Source organism: Myotis brandtii, unplaced genomic scaffold (assembly GCF_000412655.1).
Source record: "Myotis brandtii unplaced genomic scaffold, ASM41265v1 scaffold273, whole genome shotgun sequence".
In the NCBI taxonomy this organism is placed as follows: Eukaryota; Metazoa; Chordata; class Mammalia; order Chiroptera; family Vespertilionidae; genus Myotis; species Myotis brandtii.
Window position 1 is genome coordinate 1,142,254 of NW_005360391.1, and position 16,009 is coordinate 1,158,262.

General features: G+C 59.2%; 2 protein-coding genes across 7 annotated transcripts in view; both read right to left on the reverse strand.

The window, feature by feature from the left end:
* The window catches only part of BDKRB1 (bradykinin receptor B1), a 27,234-nt gene extending 11,653 nt beyond the window's left edge, over positions 1-15,581 (reverse strand). Inside the window, exon 1 of one of the 2 annotated variants that reach the window (XM_005868545.2) lies at positions 15,506-15,581. The gene's annotated coding sequence lies outside the window, so the exon portion shown is untranslated. Of the gene's footprint in view, positions 1-3,812; positions 3,829-15,505 lie in introns of those variants that run through there. The other variant, XM_014541486.1, reaches the window with a different exon arrangement.
* The window catches only part of BDKRB2 (bradykinin receptor B2), a 26,873-nt gene continuing 19,813 nt past the window's right edge, over positions 8,950-16,009 (reverse strand). For 4 of the 5 annotated variants that reach the window (XM_005868542.2, XM_014541484.1, XM_014541485.1 and 1 more), the window contains exons 2-3: positions 15,506-15,622; positions 8,950-11,572 (exon numbers count right to left, since the gene is read on the reverse strand). In XM_005868542.2, coding sequence (XP_005868604.1) covers positions 10,465-11,572; positions 15,506-15,579 — 1,182 coding nt within the window. In that variant the 5' untranslated portion in view covers positions 15,580-15,622 and the 3' untranslated portion in view covers positions 8,950-10,464. Of the gene's footprint in view, positions 11,573-12,500; positions 12,625-15,505; positions 15,623-16,009 lie in introns of those variants that run through there. The other variant, XM_005868544.2, reaches the window with a different exon arrangement.

Below are 16,009 nucleotides of genomic sequence, written 5' to 3' on the forward strand. Positions count from 1 at the left end.
CCTACCCCCCTGCTGGCCTGATCTCACCCCCAACTGCCCTCCCCTGCCAGCCTGATTGCCCCTAACTGCATCTGCTTCAGCCCCCACCACCATGGCTTTGTCTGGAAGGAAGTTGGACGTCAGGAAGATGTCCGGTCGAGCTGGTCTAATTAGGATATTACCCTTTTATTAGTATAGATAAGCTCACTTTGAAAAAAACAAAGAGTAAGACATTTCAAGCTTCCTCCCTCATGCAGAAGGCACCCACCCAGAGCTTCCAGAGAGGTGATGCCCCCAAATCTCAGGTCCCCGCCCCGCCACCCCAACACCTGGTCCTGTCTCCCGGACCCTCGATTTGCACTGTTGGTGTCACTGTGAACCCAACATGCCTGGAGCAGAAAAGGTCCCCTTTGTCCCAGAATCTGGCCTTCTCGTGGGGTTTCCCTTTTCTGACACCCCCCTGGGGGCAGATTATACTTTTGGATTTTCTAGCCATTTTCTCCTGTTTCTGGACATGGGGGGGGGGGCGCGGAACTTCAAGGATCCGCAGCACATGTGATTGATTTAGGAAGGAAACTGGGACCTATCTGCAGAATCAGGAGCGACCTGGGACTTCTGTGGTCACACAGATCTTCGGCGAGTGCCAGCCGTCCTTTTGGGGCTGATTTTAAGCAGAGAAAGTTCCTGAACCCCGGGATTTTCTAGTCAGCACTGCAGGCTGGGGTCCTGCCAGCCAGCCCCCTGCCTCCTGCAGACGGCGGTTGGCTTTTCCGCCTTCGATGTGAGTTTACACTGGACGGGATGGGGAGGTGCTGCTCTCAGGCAGTGTCTCCTCCCAGGCACGCACTCCCCCTCAGAGACCAGGAGACCGGCTGCTGCTGGAAGGGGTGGCTGCCAGGAGGGCTGGGGTGCAGGGCTGGGCTGGGCTTTGCTCCCCGGGAGGCCAGCCTGTGAGCGAGGCAGGCGTGTGGGCGGGGCTGTCGGTGCCCGCGTGCCCCTGGCCAGTGGTGCAGCTGAGTAAGCCGGTCTTGGGGAAATGACTGTGTGGCAGCCTTGCCAAGGCCGGGGGGGCCCCACCCGTGGGAGGAATGGAAAGTAACGCCGATGAGTAAGGACATGGATGCTCCCACTGTTGCTCACGGGGATGGGAAATAGGAAGCAGACCTTGTTGGGGGCAGGAGTGGGAGCTGGAACCTGCATTCTGAGGGCTGAGGGACCACAGCCCCCTGTCCGTGAGGGACAACAGTGACAGAAGTCCCCTGGGCGCTGGGGACTGGGGGGAAAGCCTGTGAGGAGACACATCAGCTCAGAGACGGCCATGAGGCAGGAAGGGGCCTGGGGGGACCCAGGGGTGCTGTCCAGAAAGGAGGGCGCCCGGCCAGCTGGGTGGGGCAGGCCAGCTGCCCTGGGATTGTTCTTAGTTCGAAGGCGTGGGGCTCGCGCAGCCTGGGTCTCCCCTGGCACGGCTGCTCGGACTGTGCCTGCCTCAGACTGTGCTCGATGTATGTTCAAGGGAAGCTGAGCTGGAGTTTGAAGAACTTGGGGACACACGGGTCACAGTCCCCATGGTGACATGCAGGGTCCAGCGGGCCATTTCTCTGCAGGATTAAGGCTGCGTTCTCCTTTCGGCCCAGCTGGGGCCCGTTCACCTGCCCGGCCTTCCTTCCTCTCATGTTCTAGACCAGTGATGGCAAACCTATGACACGCGTGTCAGAGGTGACACACAAACTCATTTTTTTGGTTGATTTTTCTTTGTTAAATGGCATTTAAATATATAAAATAAATATCAAAAATATAAGTCTTTGTTTTACTATGGTTGCAAATATCAAAAAATTTCTATATGTGACAAGGCACCAGAGTTAAGTTAGGGTTTTTCAAAATGCTGACACGCCGAGCTCAAAAGGTTCGCCATCACTGGCCTAGACACTCACATACAAGTGGGTCTGCACAGAGCTCCAGCCCCCTCTCCCCGCTTTCTTTATCTTTACCTGAGGATATTTTTCCACTGATTTTCAGAGAGAGTGAAAGAGAGAGGGAAAGACGAATGACGGAGAGAAACATCGGTGTGAGAGAAACACATCGATTGTTTGCCTCCTGCACGAGGCCCAACCAGGGCCGGGGTGGAGGAGGAGCCTGCAACCAAGGTACGTGCCCTTGACCGGAATTGAACCCAGGACCCTTCGATCCATAGGCCGATGCTCTATCCACTGAGCCAAACCGGCCAGGGCCCCATCCTTGCTTTGTGACTTCCCCTCAGTCTGTCCTTGTGCTGGATTAATATTCCGGAAGCCCCTGGATTTTGCCACTTCACAGGACAATGGCAAATTCCCAGACTCCTCCACGGCCCTGCTGTGACCCCCAGAGCCACTCTCCACCTGTGTCCTCTGCTCCGGCCAAGAGGGTGGCTCCCTGGCTCCCAAGGCGTCAGCACCCGCCCTCCTGAGAGCGTTGGCTAGAAACAACCTGCCCGCTCGTGTCCCCGCCGAATGCCCACCCCCCACGCCCGTCCCGCATGCCGTGCCCCTCTGCTCCTCGGAGCTCAGGTCCCTGGCATCCCTCTATTCTGCGAACATGGAGGGAGCACCTGCGTGGGCCAGGGGAGGGCTGGGCACCAGGGGGGGCAGGGAGGAAGGCTCGGAGTCGCCCGGGGCTGCGCACGCTCTGGTGCCCAGGCAGGGGAGCCAACACACATTTGCAGCCGAGTGTGCAAAGGTCACCGTGGAAGAGCAGGCACGGAGGGGCGGGCAAGGCTGGGCGAGAGTGAGGCGCCAACACGCGAGGGGATAAACATAAAATCCTAAGGAAGCTTTCACTGAGCCCAACACCTGCCATCTGCAGGGGACAGTGGCGACCCGAGTGTGACCTGGGGAAGCAGGCGGCTGCGGGCACTGCCCGGTGGCATCACGGCCGTTCACTGCAAGACGGGCTCTGGGTGCCCTTCTCAGCTGGGCCCGGGCTTCTAAGGACCAGGAGGGTTTTAGTCTCTGTCCCCCCGGGGGCCATGCTTTGGAAGCTGAAGGCTTTCTCGCCGGGCAGTGGCCTCACCAGACCCTCCTCTTAGGAAAGTGATGAGCTAACAGAGCTGGGGGCCGGGGCAGGTGGGTCAGTTCCAGCCGCAAGCCAGGCCTTCTTGAGAGGCAGGTGTGGAGAGAGGGAGCCGGCCCGTCTGTCAGATACCGGAGAGCCTGACAGTGTGGCTCAGGGGCTGAGCGTCTCCCTATGATCCAGGAGGTCACAGTTCAATTCCTGGTCAGGGCACGTGCCCGGGTTGTGGACTTGATCCCCAATGGGGAGCGTGCAGGAGGCAGCCAATCAATGATTCTCTATCATCACTGATGTTTCTATCCCTCTCCCTCTCCCTTCCTCTCTGAAATCAACTATATATACCCTATACAATAAAAGCCTAATATGCTAAGTATCTTCCATTCAACCAATCAAAGCGTAATATGCTAATGATATGCTAAGGTCGCTCAACCGCTCGCTATGATGTGCACTGACCACCAGGGGGCAGACAGTAGACTAGTTGACTAGTCGCTATGACGTGCACAGACCACCAGGGGGCAGATGCTCTGACCAGTTGGTTAGCTTGCTGCTGGGGTCCAGCAGATCAGGACTGGGGAAGACGGGGCCAGACATGCCCTGGAGCCCTCCCATGGTCCCTCCCCAGTCACCGGCCCCAGTGGACCCCAATTGGGACTGGGCGAGATTGCCCTGCTCAGCCCAGATCGCCAGCCAGGCAGAGAGACCCCACCGGTGCACGAATATATATATAGCCCTCAGAGAGAGGCAGTCCTGGGAGTCCTCTGACCTCAGTGTGCCCTCGGCTTCCTCACCTGGGCACTGGCCCTGCCTGCTGTGAGCTGCTGTGGAGATAAGTCCGTGTGTGGACTGTCACCATCAGGGCACGCAGAGGTTCCCAGGGCAGCAGGAGCCTGTGTGTGACGAGGTAGCCTTTCCCAGTTTGATGGCCTCTCTCTGTGCAATCTGGCGCACGCGGCCCCGTGGAAAACCTCTCATTAATTTGTTCAGAGGCCTCGTTGGCCCGTGCGTACAGCAAAAACGGAGGGAAGGACTGAAGTTAGTTTTCCTTGGAAACAGCAGCTCACGGATGGAGCTGCTGCGCCTTCTCTTGAGCGTAAGTCACATTGGTGCCCGGGATCGGGAGCGCGGCCACAAGCGCAGGGCTGGGCCCCGGGAGCTGAACGCGCTCATGATGATGTCCACCGTTTCTTGGAGATTCCAAAGCAGGAATCTGCTGGCTGGTCTGGTCTGGACGTCACAGTGGGCAGGTCTAGGCCACAGAGCCACCTCGCCAGGGTTTAAATCCATCAGAGCGTTACCTTCCACCTCGTGGATCCCTAGTTTCCTAACCTTCTCAGAGTGGGGGTCACAGGAGATCTGGGAGCTGTGGCTGGGCCGGCCAGCAGCCAGCACTGGACCCCACAAGACAGCGGTGGGGTCAGTGGGAGGGGTGACGCCGCCCTCTGCTGTGGCCAGGCCTGGAGAGAGGAAGCAGGCGCATTGCTGGCCCCTGAGTGGGCCGCGCGGTGACTCACGTGGAGGGAGCCGGCTCGCCGGGCCGTCTAGAAACAACCTCCCGAGGTGGGCTGTGGCTGCTGTCGGAAGCCAGGAGCTGGGCCTGTGGCCTCCTCGGAAGCCCTCTGAGTCTCCCTGAATCAGCCTGGCTCGCCGGCCTGGGGAGGAAGAGAGAAGGGCAGCCCGGCCCAGAGTCGGGAGATGGGCAGGTAAGCCCCCGGCCTGTGGTGCAGCCTCCCAGAGCCCGGCGGCCCCTGATGGGCCAGGTGACCTCGGAGAGGCCGTGGTGGCTCTTCCTGAAACAATCCTCCGCAGCTCTGTCGGACGCCCTTCCCTCTTTCCCAGGAAGTCGTCAGCCCGCTGGCAGCTCTGGCCGTCGGGGACCTGAGGGAGCACTGGGCCCCTCTCCACTCTCCTGAAACAATCCTCCTTAGCTCTGTCGGACGCCCTTCCCTCCTTCCCAGGAAGTCGTCGGCCCGCTGGCAGCTCTGGCGTCGGGGACCTGAGGGAGCACTGGGCCCCTCTCCACTGGGGGGAAAGGTAACCAGGGGGGGGCCCTGCACCCGAGACTAGTAACACACCCCATGGTCTCAAAGGGCCACGTGGGGAGGCTTGAAACCACAGGCACTCACTCTCCGAGCCCAGAGGCCAAAGTCCACAGTCAAGGTGGGCAGGGCGGCCCCTCCTGGCGGCTCTGAGGGCGGCTCCGTTCCCTGCCTCTCCTCCAGCTTCCGGGACTCCAGCAGCCCTTGCTGTCCCTTGGCTCAGAGAAGCATCCCTCCAATCTCTCCCCCGTGTCTCTGTGTGCCTCCCCTCTTCTACTAAGGACCCCAGTCATTGGATGTGGGGTCCACCTTAATCCAGTGTGGCCGCAGCTCAGCTTAATTACTTCTGCCAAGACCTTGTTCCCAAATAAGGGCCCATCCTGAAGTGGGGGGTGCTAGGGTGGGGGGAGGGAGGGAGCAGAATTCAACCCGTGAGAACACTCTATCTCACTTTCTCTTCGTGACACCTGGATCCTCATTGTACAGGCAAGACACCAGGAGCTGAGAGAAGGTAACTGGCCTCATGCCAATCCCCACAGCCAGGACCAGCGGAGCTGGGGTGAGAGCCGGCACCTGGCCCCAGCCCAGGGCAGCCGGTCATGTTGGTGTTGCCTTGAGAGTTTCACAGAACCCCCTCTCCAGAGCCATCTGCTCGGGGTGAGATAGGCATATGTAGTGTATTATCTGCCCATTTTACAGATGAGGAAACTGAGGCCAAAGGCCAGGGGTGGCGGAAGTGAGTCATGTGGCTGGCCAAGGTCACGCGGTGAGTACATGGCCTGGGAAGGACGCAAGGCCTGGCCTCCAGGGCTCTTCCCCTGCCGTTGAACATTGCCTCTCGGTGTACACCGGAGGGAAGAAGCCAGACACAGAAAGGGAGTGATTCCAGCTTCGTGAACCGCCCAGAACAGGCGAAGCTGGAGACAGAGGAGGCGGTGGGGAGGGGGGAATGGAGTGGCTGCGGAAGGCTGTGGGGTCTCGCCTGAGGAGACGGATGTGTCCTGGAGCGAGACAGCCCTGTGAATCCTCAACGCCGCCGGCCAACTCCCCCGCTTATGACTCGTAGCGCCATGAAGCGGCTTTAAAATATCTCAGCTGGGGGTGCCGCGGCCCCCGGGAGGTGGCTCCGGGGGAAGCAAGCGCTCACGCTCACCAGGCCCAGGGGATGCCAAGTCCGCCTGTCGGGGTGCAAGCAGCCGAGAGGCACCTGGAGCGCTTTCTCAGAGGTTCGCACCCCTCCGGTCAGGCACAACCTCTGAGAGCAGGCGGGTCCCAGGCACCCTCGCTGGGCCTGAGAGATTGTGGGGGTCAAGACTGAAAGAGCTCAGCTGAGGGTGAGACATTCTGATGGGGCCCCTTTCACCGCAGCCAAAACCCACAAACAAACCATTAACCGCTCAATCATGGCTCTTGCTAAACCACGACTTCCTCGCTCACCCCTGACCCCCACATCCTCCCGTGGGAGGCACGAGGCCAGAGCTGTGCTCAGGGATTGAGTAACAGGAGATAGGGAAGCACACTGCTGGGGTGACGCATACAGACGTCACCTCTCGAATCCCAGAGACTGCGCCAAGGGGCTTCGTGATTGGTCGGTAGCCACCGTCGCTCGCTAGTTCCCGTCGGGTCACCTGTGTTCAGTCTGCACCTCTGCCCAGGCCTCACTGGCTCCAGCGGGGCAGACCCGGGAGCTGGGCCCATTTTCGGTTCTGAGTCCACCAGAGGCCCACCTGGGCTTCTCCCATCGCACCAGCGTGCTGGGGCCAAGGAGGGGCCAGAGTCGCGGGCCGTCAATGTTGCCGGGCTGGGGCGGGGGAGGCGAGAGGGAGGCCCTCCCTGCCCATTCCCACCTGCTCAGACCCCCTGGCGCAGCTCCCTCTGGGCTGCAGTCTCCCTCGAGAAAGGCTTGTGGCTGGGAACAAAGTCCCTTGACAAATGGGCTCCCTGGGGCCCTTGTGGGCAACTTTCTCCAAGCCCAAGGCTGATGCTGAGGGTGCAGCTGGTGGGAAGTGGGGGCACCGGGAGCGGATTGGAATCTCTGTCGGACTCTGTCCAGGCATTTGTGTCGAATGTGGCTGGAGGGTAGAGCATGAGCCAGGAAGCAGAGAGAGGGAAAGACACAGGCAGGGCTCAGCTCATGGCAGCTCTTGCAAACCACGTTATGGCTGTGGAACTCTATCTCAAGAGAAGTGGAGCATACGGAAGGGTTTCCTGTTAGAGGGTGCCATTGCCACCCTCACCATCATCTTCATCATCTTCATCATCACATCACCATTATCACCACTATCACCATCACCATCATCAAGATCACCATCATCATCAATATCACCATCACCATCATCAATATCACCATCACCATCACGACCGCTATCACCATCACCATAATTACCATCACCATCATCACCACTGTCACCATCACCATCATCACTATCACTGTCACATCAATATCACCATCACCATCATCACCATCATCATCACCATCATGACAGCTCACACATGTTGAGTGCCAACTCTGTACCAGGCAGGGTGCCAAACACTTTCATACACTGATTCTGTTAGCAGTTCTTTGAGGCAGATGCCATTATTACCATCCCTATTTTACAGATGTAATGTAGACTCAGAAAGGACGAGTGAGATACCCAAGACCACACAGCAAATCAGAGCCAGAGCCAGACCAGAACTGGAATCCAGGTCTGCCTGGTCCTAAAGCCTTAGCTCCTGAACACGGCCTTTTTACAGTGAAAGCCGCTCTTCCGTAATATTTGCATTCTTCAAGGATGTTATTGGCTGAGGAGGAGAGACTGAGAATTGGGAGATGGGGGTGGCTAACATTGGAGGTGGGGAGACACATAGAGATGATGACTAGACATAGAAAAAGATGATGTCTCGGCCAACAGGTGGAATCTGAGATCTACTAGGTGAAAGGGATGAAGGAGAGGGGCCTGCCCCGAAGAGCCCAGGGTTCTGGCATGGGTAGAGGGATGGATGTGTAGATAGGGCAGTGCTGTTTCTGTAGACACAGAATGCAGGTTTCACTTAATGAATGAGTGAATGAATGAATACATGAATATGAAGAGGTCCCCAAATGGAATAGATAATGAGTTCCCCATCACTGGGAGTATGCAAGTAGTGGCTAGGCAACTGTTTAATCTGGACAATGTAGAGGACACTCCTGATGTGACAGGGAGATCAAATGAAAGGCAACTATATATATAAAACCCTAAGTGAATGTTATGATCGGCCGGTAGCTATGATGCGCACTGACCACCAGGGGGCAGATGCTCAATGCAGAAGCTGCCCCCTGGTGGTCAGTGCACTCCCACAGCCAACCTCCCACGGCCAGCCAACCTCTCACAGTCCCTCCCCCGGCTGACTGGCCCCAATCGGCCCCGATCGTCAGCAAAGCTGAGGGACCCCACCTGTGCACAAATTCATGCACCAGGCCTCTAGTATATTATAAATATATAATACAATACATACAAAAATTTATATAATATGTGTTACATGCATGAACGCTGGAGTCACTGCATCTCTGTGATTCTGGGGTCTTGCAGGCCCCACAGGCACCTGGTGGAAGCTTGGTAATGAGTCACCAGCGTAGGAATGCAGGATGGGGCAAATATCCCAATCCCGTTAGAGTTCCTTAGCTTTCTACTTGAGTGTATTTCAGGATGTACATTGTAATATGTGTTCATAAGTGTACGTATTGGGTATAAGTAACTAAAATTCTTTTACTTATAAGGATACGCAACCTCAAAAGCTGATCGACAGGACAGACGCCCTAAAGTAGGTTCGGCGGGAATAGAGGGAAACCCCACGGCTTCCTTCCGACCGCGGGGGCCCCTGAGGAAGCTCAGGGCTCGGGAGCTGTAACCAAAGAAAGAAAGAAGTCTGCAAACACTCCTCCATTTATTACGGCACAGAACAGACACGTTCACACTGTCCACCCCTCTCTCCTCGTATGTGAAATGCGCCTCTTTACAAGCCAACAGCTCTCGGGGGCTTTCCCGGGACAGAGGTTCTTTAGTGGGGACAGAGGTTCTTTAGTGGGGACAGAGGTTCTTTAGCGAGGTAGCAACACGACCCTCAGGGCGGCTCCCTCCCGTAGAATGACTGCTGCTCGGACCACACGTGGTCTAACTGTCCGTTAGGGGCCCGGGACTGTGACGCGGCTCTGCTCACAGGAGCCCCTTCGACCACCACCCACCCACGGGCGCATGGGGGCTGCACATGGCCAAGCACGGCCTCCTTCCCTTCCACTGGCAGTACGTGCGTGGCTTAGCTGCACGCTAACACTGAACGGTCGCTCCTTCTCACTCCATTCCCTTTTTCCAGCTACAAGTGCGTATGTTTCCTGGGCAGAGGGCGGTGGCCGGCAGGGGGCAAGGCTGGGAGGGGGAGGAATCTTTCTGGCCCTCCTTCTTGTTGTAAAGTCTGCAACTGGACGGGCAGGATTTATGGGTCAGATCCTCCTGACACTCCGGGTTCCGGCCTTCCCAGACCCCGCTCTCTGTGCGTAAGGACACCTCACGTTTACGTAGCACCATTGTTTTCCAAAGTCCTTCTGTGCTGGTCCCCTCCTGGAATCCTCACCACCTGGTGTCACAGAGGGGGAAACAGAGGCAGGGACAAGAGGATGTGTGATGGGTGGGGTGGTCGGGGCGCTGGGGCGCCAGACTCCTCCCGTCTGCTATGTGCTGCACACGGGCTCTGCCTGGCCCTGTCGCAGAGCAGCCTGCGGCGGCCGAGTGCTCATGGTCCCCAAGGGAACCTGCGAGCTCCTCTGAGACAGAGGCTGTGCTTCCTCTGTCATCTGGGGCCCGCAGGGCTCAAGGCTGCACAGACAGCAGGCGCTGGGTTAGCGCTAATTGGGTTCTTCTTGGGCACAGCCTCCTTGTCCCCAGGCAAGGGGAGGGACCGAATCCTGAGTCCCCGGGGCCTCACCAGGGACTCTCCGAGGTCCACCTTCACTAACCGGAGAAATCCTCCTTCGAAGTCCTAGCCGAGTGGGTGAAGAGACCCCAGGCAAGAACTCAGCCAGGCACAGGTGCTCCCAGAGCTCCAAGCTGTCACACTGGGGCAGGGGGACACCAAGGGGGCAGGAAAGCTCAGTCACCCCTGTCCTGGCCCCCAGGCCCCTCCACTCCTGGGAAGGAGCAGACGGGCTCAGGGGTGGAGCAAGGAAGACGGTAATGCTGTCGTGTTCACGGAGGCCTTGCGGTGGACGGGGTCACCCATCCTCACAGCTGCGCTCCCTGCAGGGCCGGCAGGAACCCTGCTGCTGTTGTCTGCAGACACCGGCCCGCTGCCGGGGTCACCGAGAGGTGGCTGCCACCCTCGCCAGGCACATCCCCGGAGCAACTGTCCGTGACCCTCACCCACGCGCGGTGGCCCTGGCGGCCCCTGCTCACTGGCTGCTCCCCACCCAGCGTGGCAGTTTGTGGATCTGCCGCTCCATGGAGATGGAGGTCCGCAGCGTGCCCATGGAGCTCTCCGTCGGGCTGGGCTGGGCCGCGCAGCCCCCGCGGTGGCACAGGCGCTGGTACACCTCCCGGGATTTCTTGCGGAAGCGCTTGCCCACGATGGCGTACACCAGCGGGTTGAGGCAGCTGTTGCTGTAGGCCACGTAGGTGGAGATCTGCGTGAAGACGTCCACCACGTGCTCGTCCCAGCAGCCCGAGAGGACGCCCAGGCGCAGCAGCGTGTCCAGGAAGGTGCTGATCTGGAAGGGCAGCCAGCAGACCACGAAGAGCAGCAGCACGGCCAGCACCAGCACCGTGGCCCGCCGCTCCGTCTGGATCTCCTTGAACTTCTGCATCTCGTTGTTGCGGAGCACCTGCATGATCTGCACGGTGCAGAAGGAGATGACGCCCAGTGGCAGGAGGAAGCCCACCAAGTTCAGGAGCATGTTGGTGAACACCTCCCAGGTGCGCGAGGGGTAGGTGATGATGCAGGCCGTGACGTTGTAGCCCTCGTCCCGGTAGTCCTTCATGGTGCGGAAGGCCAGCATGGGGGAGCTCAGCAGCAGCGCGCACCCCCAGATCACCAGGCAGTAGAGTTTGGCCCAGCGCACGCCGCGCAGCCGGCCGGCGGACATGGTCTTCACCAGGGCCAGGTAGCGGTCGATGCTCACCAGCATGAGGAAGCAGATGCTGCTGTACAGGTTCATGTAGGCCATGGTGTTCACCATGCGGCACAGGGCCTCCCCGAAGAGCCAGTCGAAGTTGTTGGCGATGGTGGTGGCCCAGAAGGGCAGCCCGCAGGCCAGGATCAGGTCGGCCACGGCCAGGTTGCTCAGGTAGATCTCGGCCACGGTGCACCTGCTCTTGTGCAGGCCGAAGACGCCGAGCACGAAGATGTTCTCGAGCAGCGCCAGCACGAACAGGACCCAGAGGAAGGGCGCCTGGATGCTGTTGAGCCAGCCCCACACCTCCGCCTGCTCGCAGCCGCCACCCTGGGCGGGGGTCCCGTTGACAGGCAGCAGGGCTTGCGAGGTGATGTTGAGCATGTCAGCGCTGAAATAAAGTAGAAGAGAGGCGGTTACACCTCCAGGTCACAGGAGGAGGGAGGAACAATGGATGCGGGAGGAGGGGCGGTCCTCGAACAGCTTGCGGAAGGCGGAAGGCCCAGTCAGGGGTGAACGCGGGCCCTCTCTGCAGCTGGCCATGCTCAGACCCCGTTCAGGCACCTGACTCCCGGGCCTCGGGGGCACCTCTTCTCCCGCCTGAAGGGACGGCTCCTGTTCCTCGTCTCGCGACTCTGAGGGGATGTTTCCTGGGCCAGCTTCCATCCCCAGCACCAGCCATCACGAGGCCTGGACCTAGGCCTCCGAGGAGATTTGTGATGGGAGGATCCAGAGCTCATTCCTTCTGTATCGCGTGGGCCCTTCCCAGAGGCCGGTCACCGCTCAGCCTCGCGTGGTCTGGCCACAGGTCATTAATTTATTGACCAGAAACATGATATCATGCCAGACAGGGAGAGTCCAGGCTGGCTCCCAGACCACGGCCCCTCTGCCCAGCCCTTTCTCCTGGTAGACCAGTGGTTCTCAACCTTCCTAATGCCGCGACCCTTTAATACAGCTCCTCATGTTGTGGTGACCCCCAAATCATTGTTACAAATTGAACATAATTAAAGCACAGTGATTAATCACAAAAACAATATGTAATTATATATGTGTTTTCCGATGGTCTCAGGCGACTCCTGTGAAAGGGTCGTTCGACCCCCAAGGGGGTCGCGACCCACAGGTTGAGAACCGCTGTGGTAGACAGTACATCGGATTGTTGTTCCCCCCATCAGCGCTGATAGTGACCGGAGCTTACATAACAGAGAGGGAGGGCAGGGGTTTGGGGGCCAGACGGTCCTCCTGGGTTCAAATCCTGGCTCATTCACTCGCTGTGTGACCTTGGGTAAGTGAATGAACCTCTCTGGACCTCAGCCACCTACCTTGTGAAAGAGGCATGAGACAGTCTACCGCTCAGGGTTGTGGTGAGGAGCTAAGGCAATACGCAAAGATCCCCAAGCACTGCGTGTGTTCAACAAACAGGAATAGTTGTCCATCCGTGCGAACCTGTTAGAATGACCCTGTCACACTCTGGCACCCCGTGGCAGGTGCCCGCTCCGGCACCGATGACTGACTGCATCAGGAACCCAGGGCTCCCTTTGCACCCTGGTGGGTAAGACCCAGGCCTCGGGGCCATTCGCTCTCTGGAAGGGCTGCGGTGCCGGCCGATTCATCTCCACCTTCAGCAAATGGCCCGCCCGGGTTTGCTTAAAAAGACATGGTTCCAGCCCTGGCTGTGTGGGCCTGGGCCCATTGCTGGGCCTTCCTGCTTCGTTTGTGTTCTTTGCCTGGCACGGCTATTGCAAGATTCAAATGCAAGAGTGGGCATGAGGACCCGTTGGAAAGCTGAGCACACAGCCCAGAGGGCAGGACTAAGGAGGTGTGTGCTACTGCCCGTGGGGTGGGGAGGGAAGGCGGAAGGAGGGGGCTTTTCCTGGGCGGGTGGTTGTTGGGCAGGCTCAGGGGGAGGCATTGAGCAACAGATCCCGGGAAAGAGCTTGCTGGGTGGCTCTGCGATTCCCAGGAAAAGCCCCTCTGCTTCCCGGAGCAACTGGCCAGCTCTGGCGGAGGGGGGGTAGGGAGTAGGGGGGCGGGACTGGAGACCTGTGATTAAGACTCATCAACTCCCCTCTCCCTCCCTTTCCATGAGTCTGGAGTGTTCTCTGAGCCAAGCCCTGCCCCGGCTGTAGGAGCCCAGAGGGGATACCAGTGTCCGGGCCCTGCCTGTGGCCCAGTATTGGATGAGTGCCCAGGGGCGGGGCGAGGGGCACGGGACACAGTACTGGGGGAGGGGAGCAGGTTGGAGGTGACTCTGAAGCTGGGTGTTGGGGGATGAGGAGACAGGAAGGAGAGAGGCCAGGCCAGGCCGAGGCCAGAGCGGGGAGCCGCTGGCGTGTTCTGGAAGGTGGACAAGAAGTTCGAGGTGGGAAGAGGCAGGAGAGGGGGCTGCGTAAGGGCACACGGGCAGTCAGCCCCGGGCGGGCGCTGAGGAAGTGATGGGGCGGGACGTGCGCTCTGGGGAGACGCCCCCTGCGGTTTTTAGACGTCCTGTCCGACAATGTGTTGGTGCGCCTCCTCCAAGGGGTGGGGTGCAGTTTCTCTCTCCGTGAGGCCCAGGGCTCAGACCGGCTTCCCAGCCCTGGTGGCAGAGGTGGGACAGTGCGTGGCACCAGAGACCCACCCTAAAGTGCACTGCACTTCCTCCTCGCGATGCGGGCAGAGATAGAGCCCTGGGGCCAGCCGTGACTGTCAGAAATACCAACCGTGCTCTGTGAAGATTGTCTTGTTCTGATGAAAGAAGGCGCATTCCAGCTGGGACCTGGGAGCTCACCTGGACATGCAGCCCGTCCCCCCACTCAGGGAGCTGCCCATGATCATGGAAACCAGAGCCTCCAGCCCTTGCATACCCACAGGCCTTTGCAAATCCCCAGCCCCCATTCCCTGTAAACTGCCCACTTAGCACACCCTTTGCCTCCTTCCCCCTGGAATCTTTGTCCTTCTGCCCAATATAAGCAGCTGGCTTATGGGGGTGCAGAGCAGATGTTTGTGGCTGACCTGCTGCTCCCATGCTGCCGGCAGGATTGGGATAAACGCTCATATAGGACTCAACCCTGCCTCTGCTTATTGGCTCGAGTAGTGGCAGGCAGCGCGGACCCATGGATTGTCCAGTTAAACCTGGACTCAGTGGCTCACCCTGGGAACACCGGCCGTTGAGCCTTCCAGCTGAGGCCCCCAACATCAGGGAGCAGGGACAAGGGTTGCCCAGGGCCTTAAATTCCTGCCCTGGGCAAACAGGCAGGCTCCCCGGACAGCCCCGCTGTCCATCCAGCCTTGGCCCATCTCTGGCAGTGGTTCTCAACCTTCCTAATGCCGTGACCCTTTAATACAGTTCCTCATGTTGTGGTGACCCCCAATATCATTGTTACAAATTGAACATAATTAAAGCATAGTGATTAATCACAAAAACAATATGTGATTATATATGTGTTTTCCGATGGTCTTAGGCGACCCCTGTGAAAGGGTCATTCGACCCCCAAAGGGGTCGCGACCCACAGGTTGAGAACCACTGAGCTACAGGAACCTGCTTCCTCAGCAGCCCCACAGGGAGAGGGTCTGCAGGCCCAGCTCACAGAGACGGGCCCCCCCAGAGGCTCCTTGTGGACGCTCCACAGACACTCCTCAGCCAGCAGGGTGGCCCCCGGCCGGGCGGGCTTGGGGAAGCCGCAGGGCGGTCAGGAGGTGGCCTGGGGGTGCATCCGTGGGATCAGCTACAGGCCTGAGGTCCACGACCCAGCCAAGATGGCCCTCTGTCATCGTCTTTGCAGGCCACACCCACCACAGGACCCAGAGGCCAGGCTGGGCCCCTCTCCCCTTTGTCTTGGCAGCACTGCCCTCCTCAGGACTGACCCTTCTTTTTTCCTGCTTCTGCTCAGGACAGATTCCCCCACATCTTTCTCTCTCTCTCTCTCTCTCTCTCTCTCTCTCTCTCTCTCTCGGGTCCTGGCCTTCCACCAGATGTCAGCCAGGTGCTGGCCACATCCCGTCTCCACGGCGACCTGGCGCATCTCCTTGGGACTCCTGGGTATTGTCTTCAGTTTCACCGTCTTCATGTCCAAGTTCACCCAGGATAGCTACGTATGACCACCAGAAATGTGTCCTCTTCCTGCACACCCCTCCCCTCCCCCCACAGAGCCGCCCACTGCCCCCGCCCCGCAGGCCCAGGGCGATGCGAGCCCTGGCCTCCCAGCCCCTGGGAGGGGCTCCTTTGGATTTAACATCACCTGTTGCTTCCCCTGTGGTCCAGGAGAGGAGGGCTGCCCTGTCCTGGGCGTTCCCAGGGGACCCCCCGCCCACCGGGGAACGGGGAGTGGAGGGGTCCCTGACTCACCTGAAGGAGGCCGTGGTGGGCACCAGGTCTTCATGGACAGACAGGAGCATGGGCCTCTTCCAGGGAGAGAACATTTGGACTCCGAGCGGGACGTGAGTGGGGCCTCACCTGTGCTGGCTGGAAGAGAAAGGGGGTAAGTGGCCGGCTGGGGACCGGAAAACACACGCGTGCTCCCCAAGGCGGGACCGGGTCCTGCCCTCAGCAGGTCTGCCAGGCGCTGAGTGTGGGGACGAGGAAGCCCAGCGCCTGCCCGCCAGGAGCCTGTAGTTTGGTGGAGAAGCAGATATTACTCAACTCGTCATTAAACAAGTGCCATGATCTAAGTAAAAGGCCCCAGGACAGCACGTAACAGGCCCAGAGCAGTCCTGCAGGGACTCGGGCGGTTATTACGAGACTCAGGGTGACGGAGTGACCTGGGTGAAGGGCGGCCCTGGGTGAGAGGAGGATGTCTGGGCGGGAGGAGCAGCAGGAGCAAAGGCCCTGGGGCAGGAAGAAGCTGGTGTG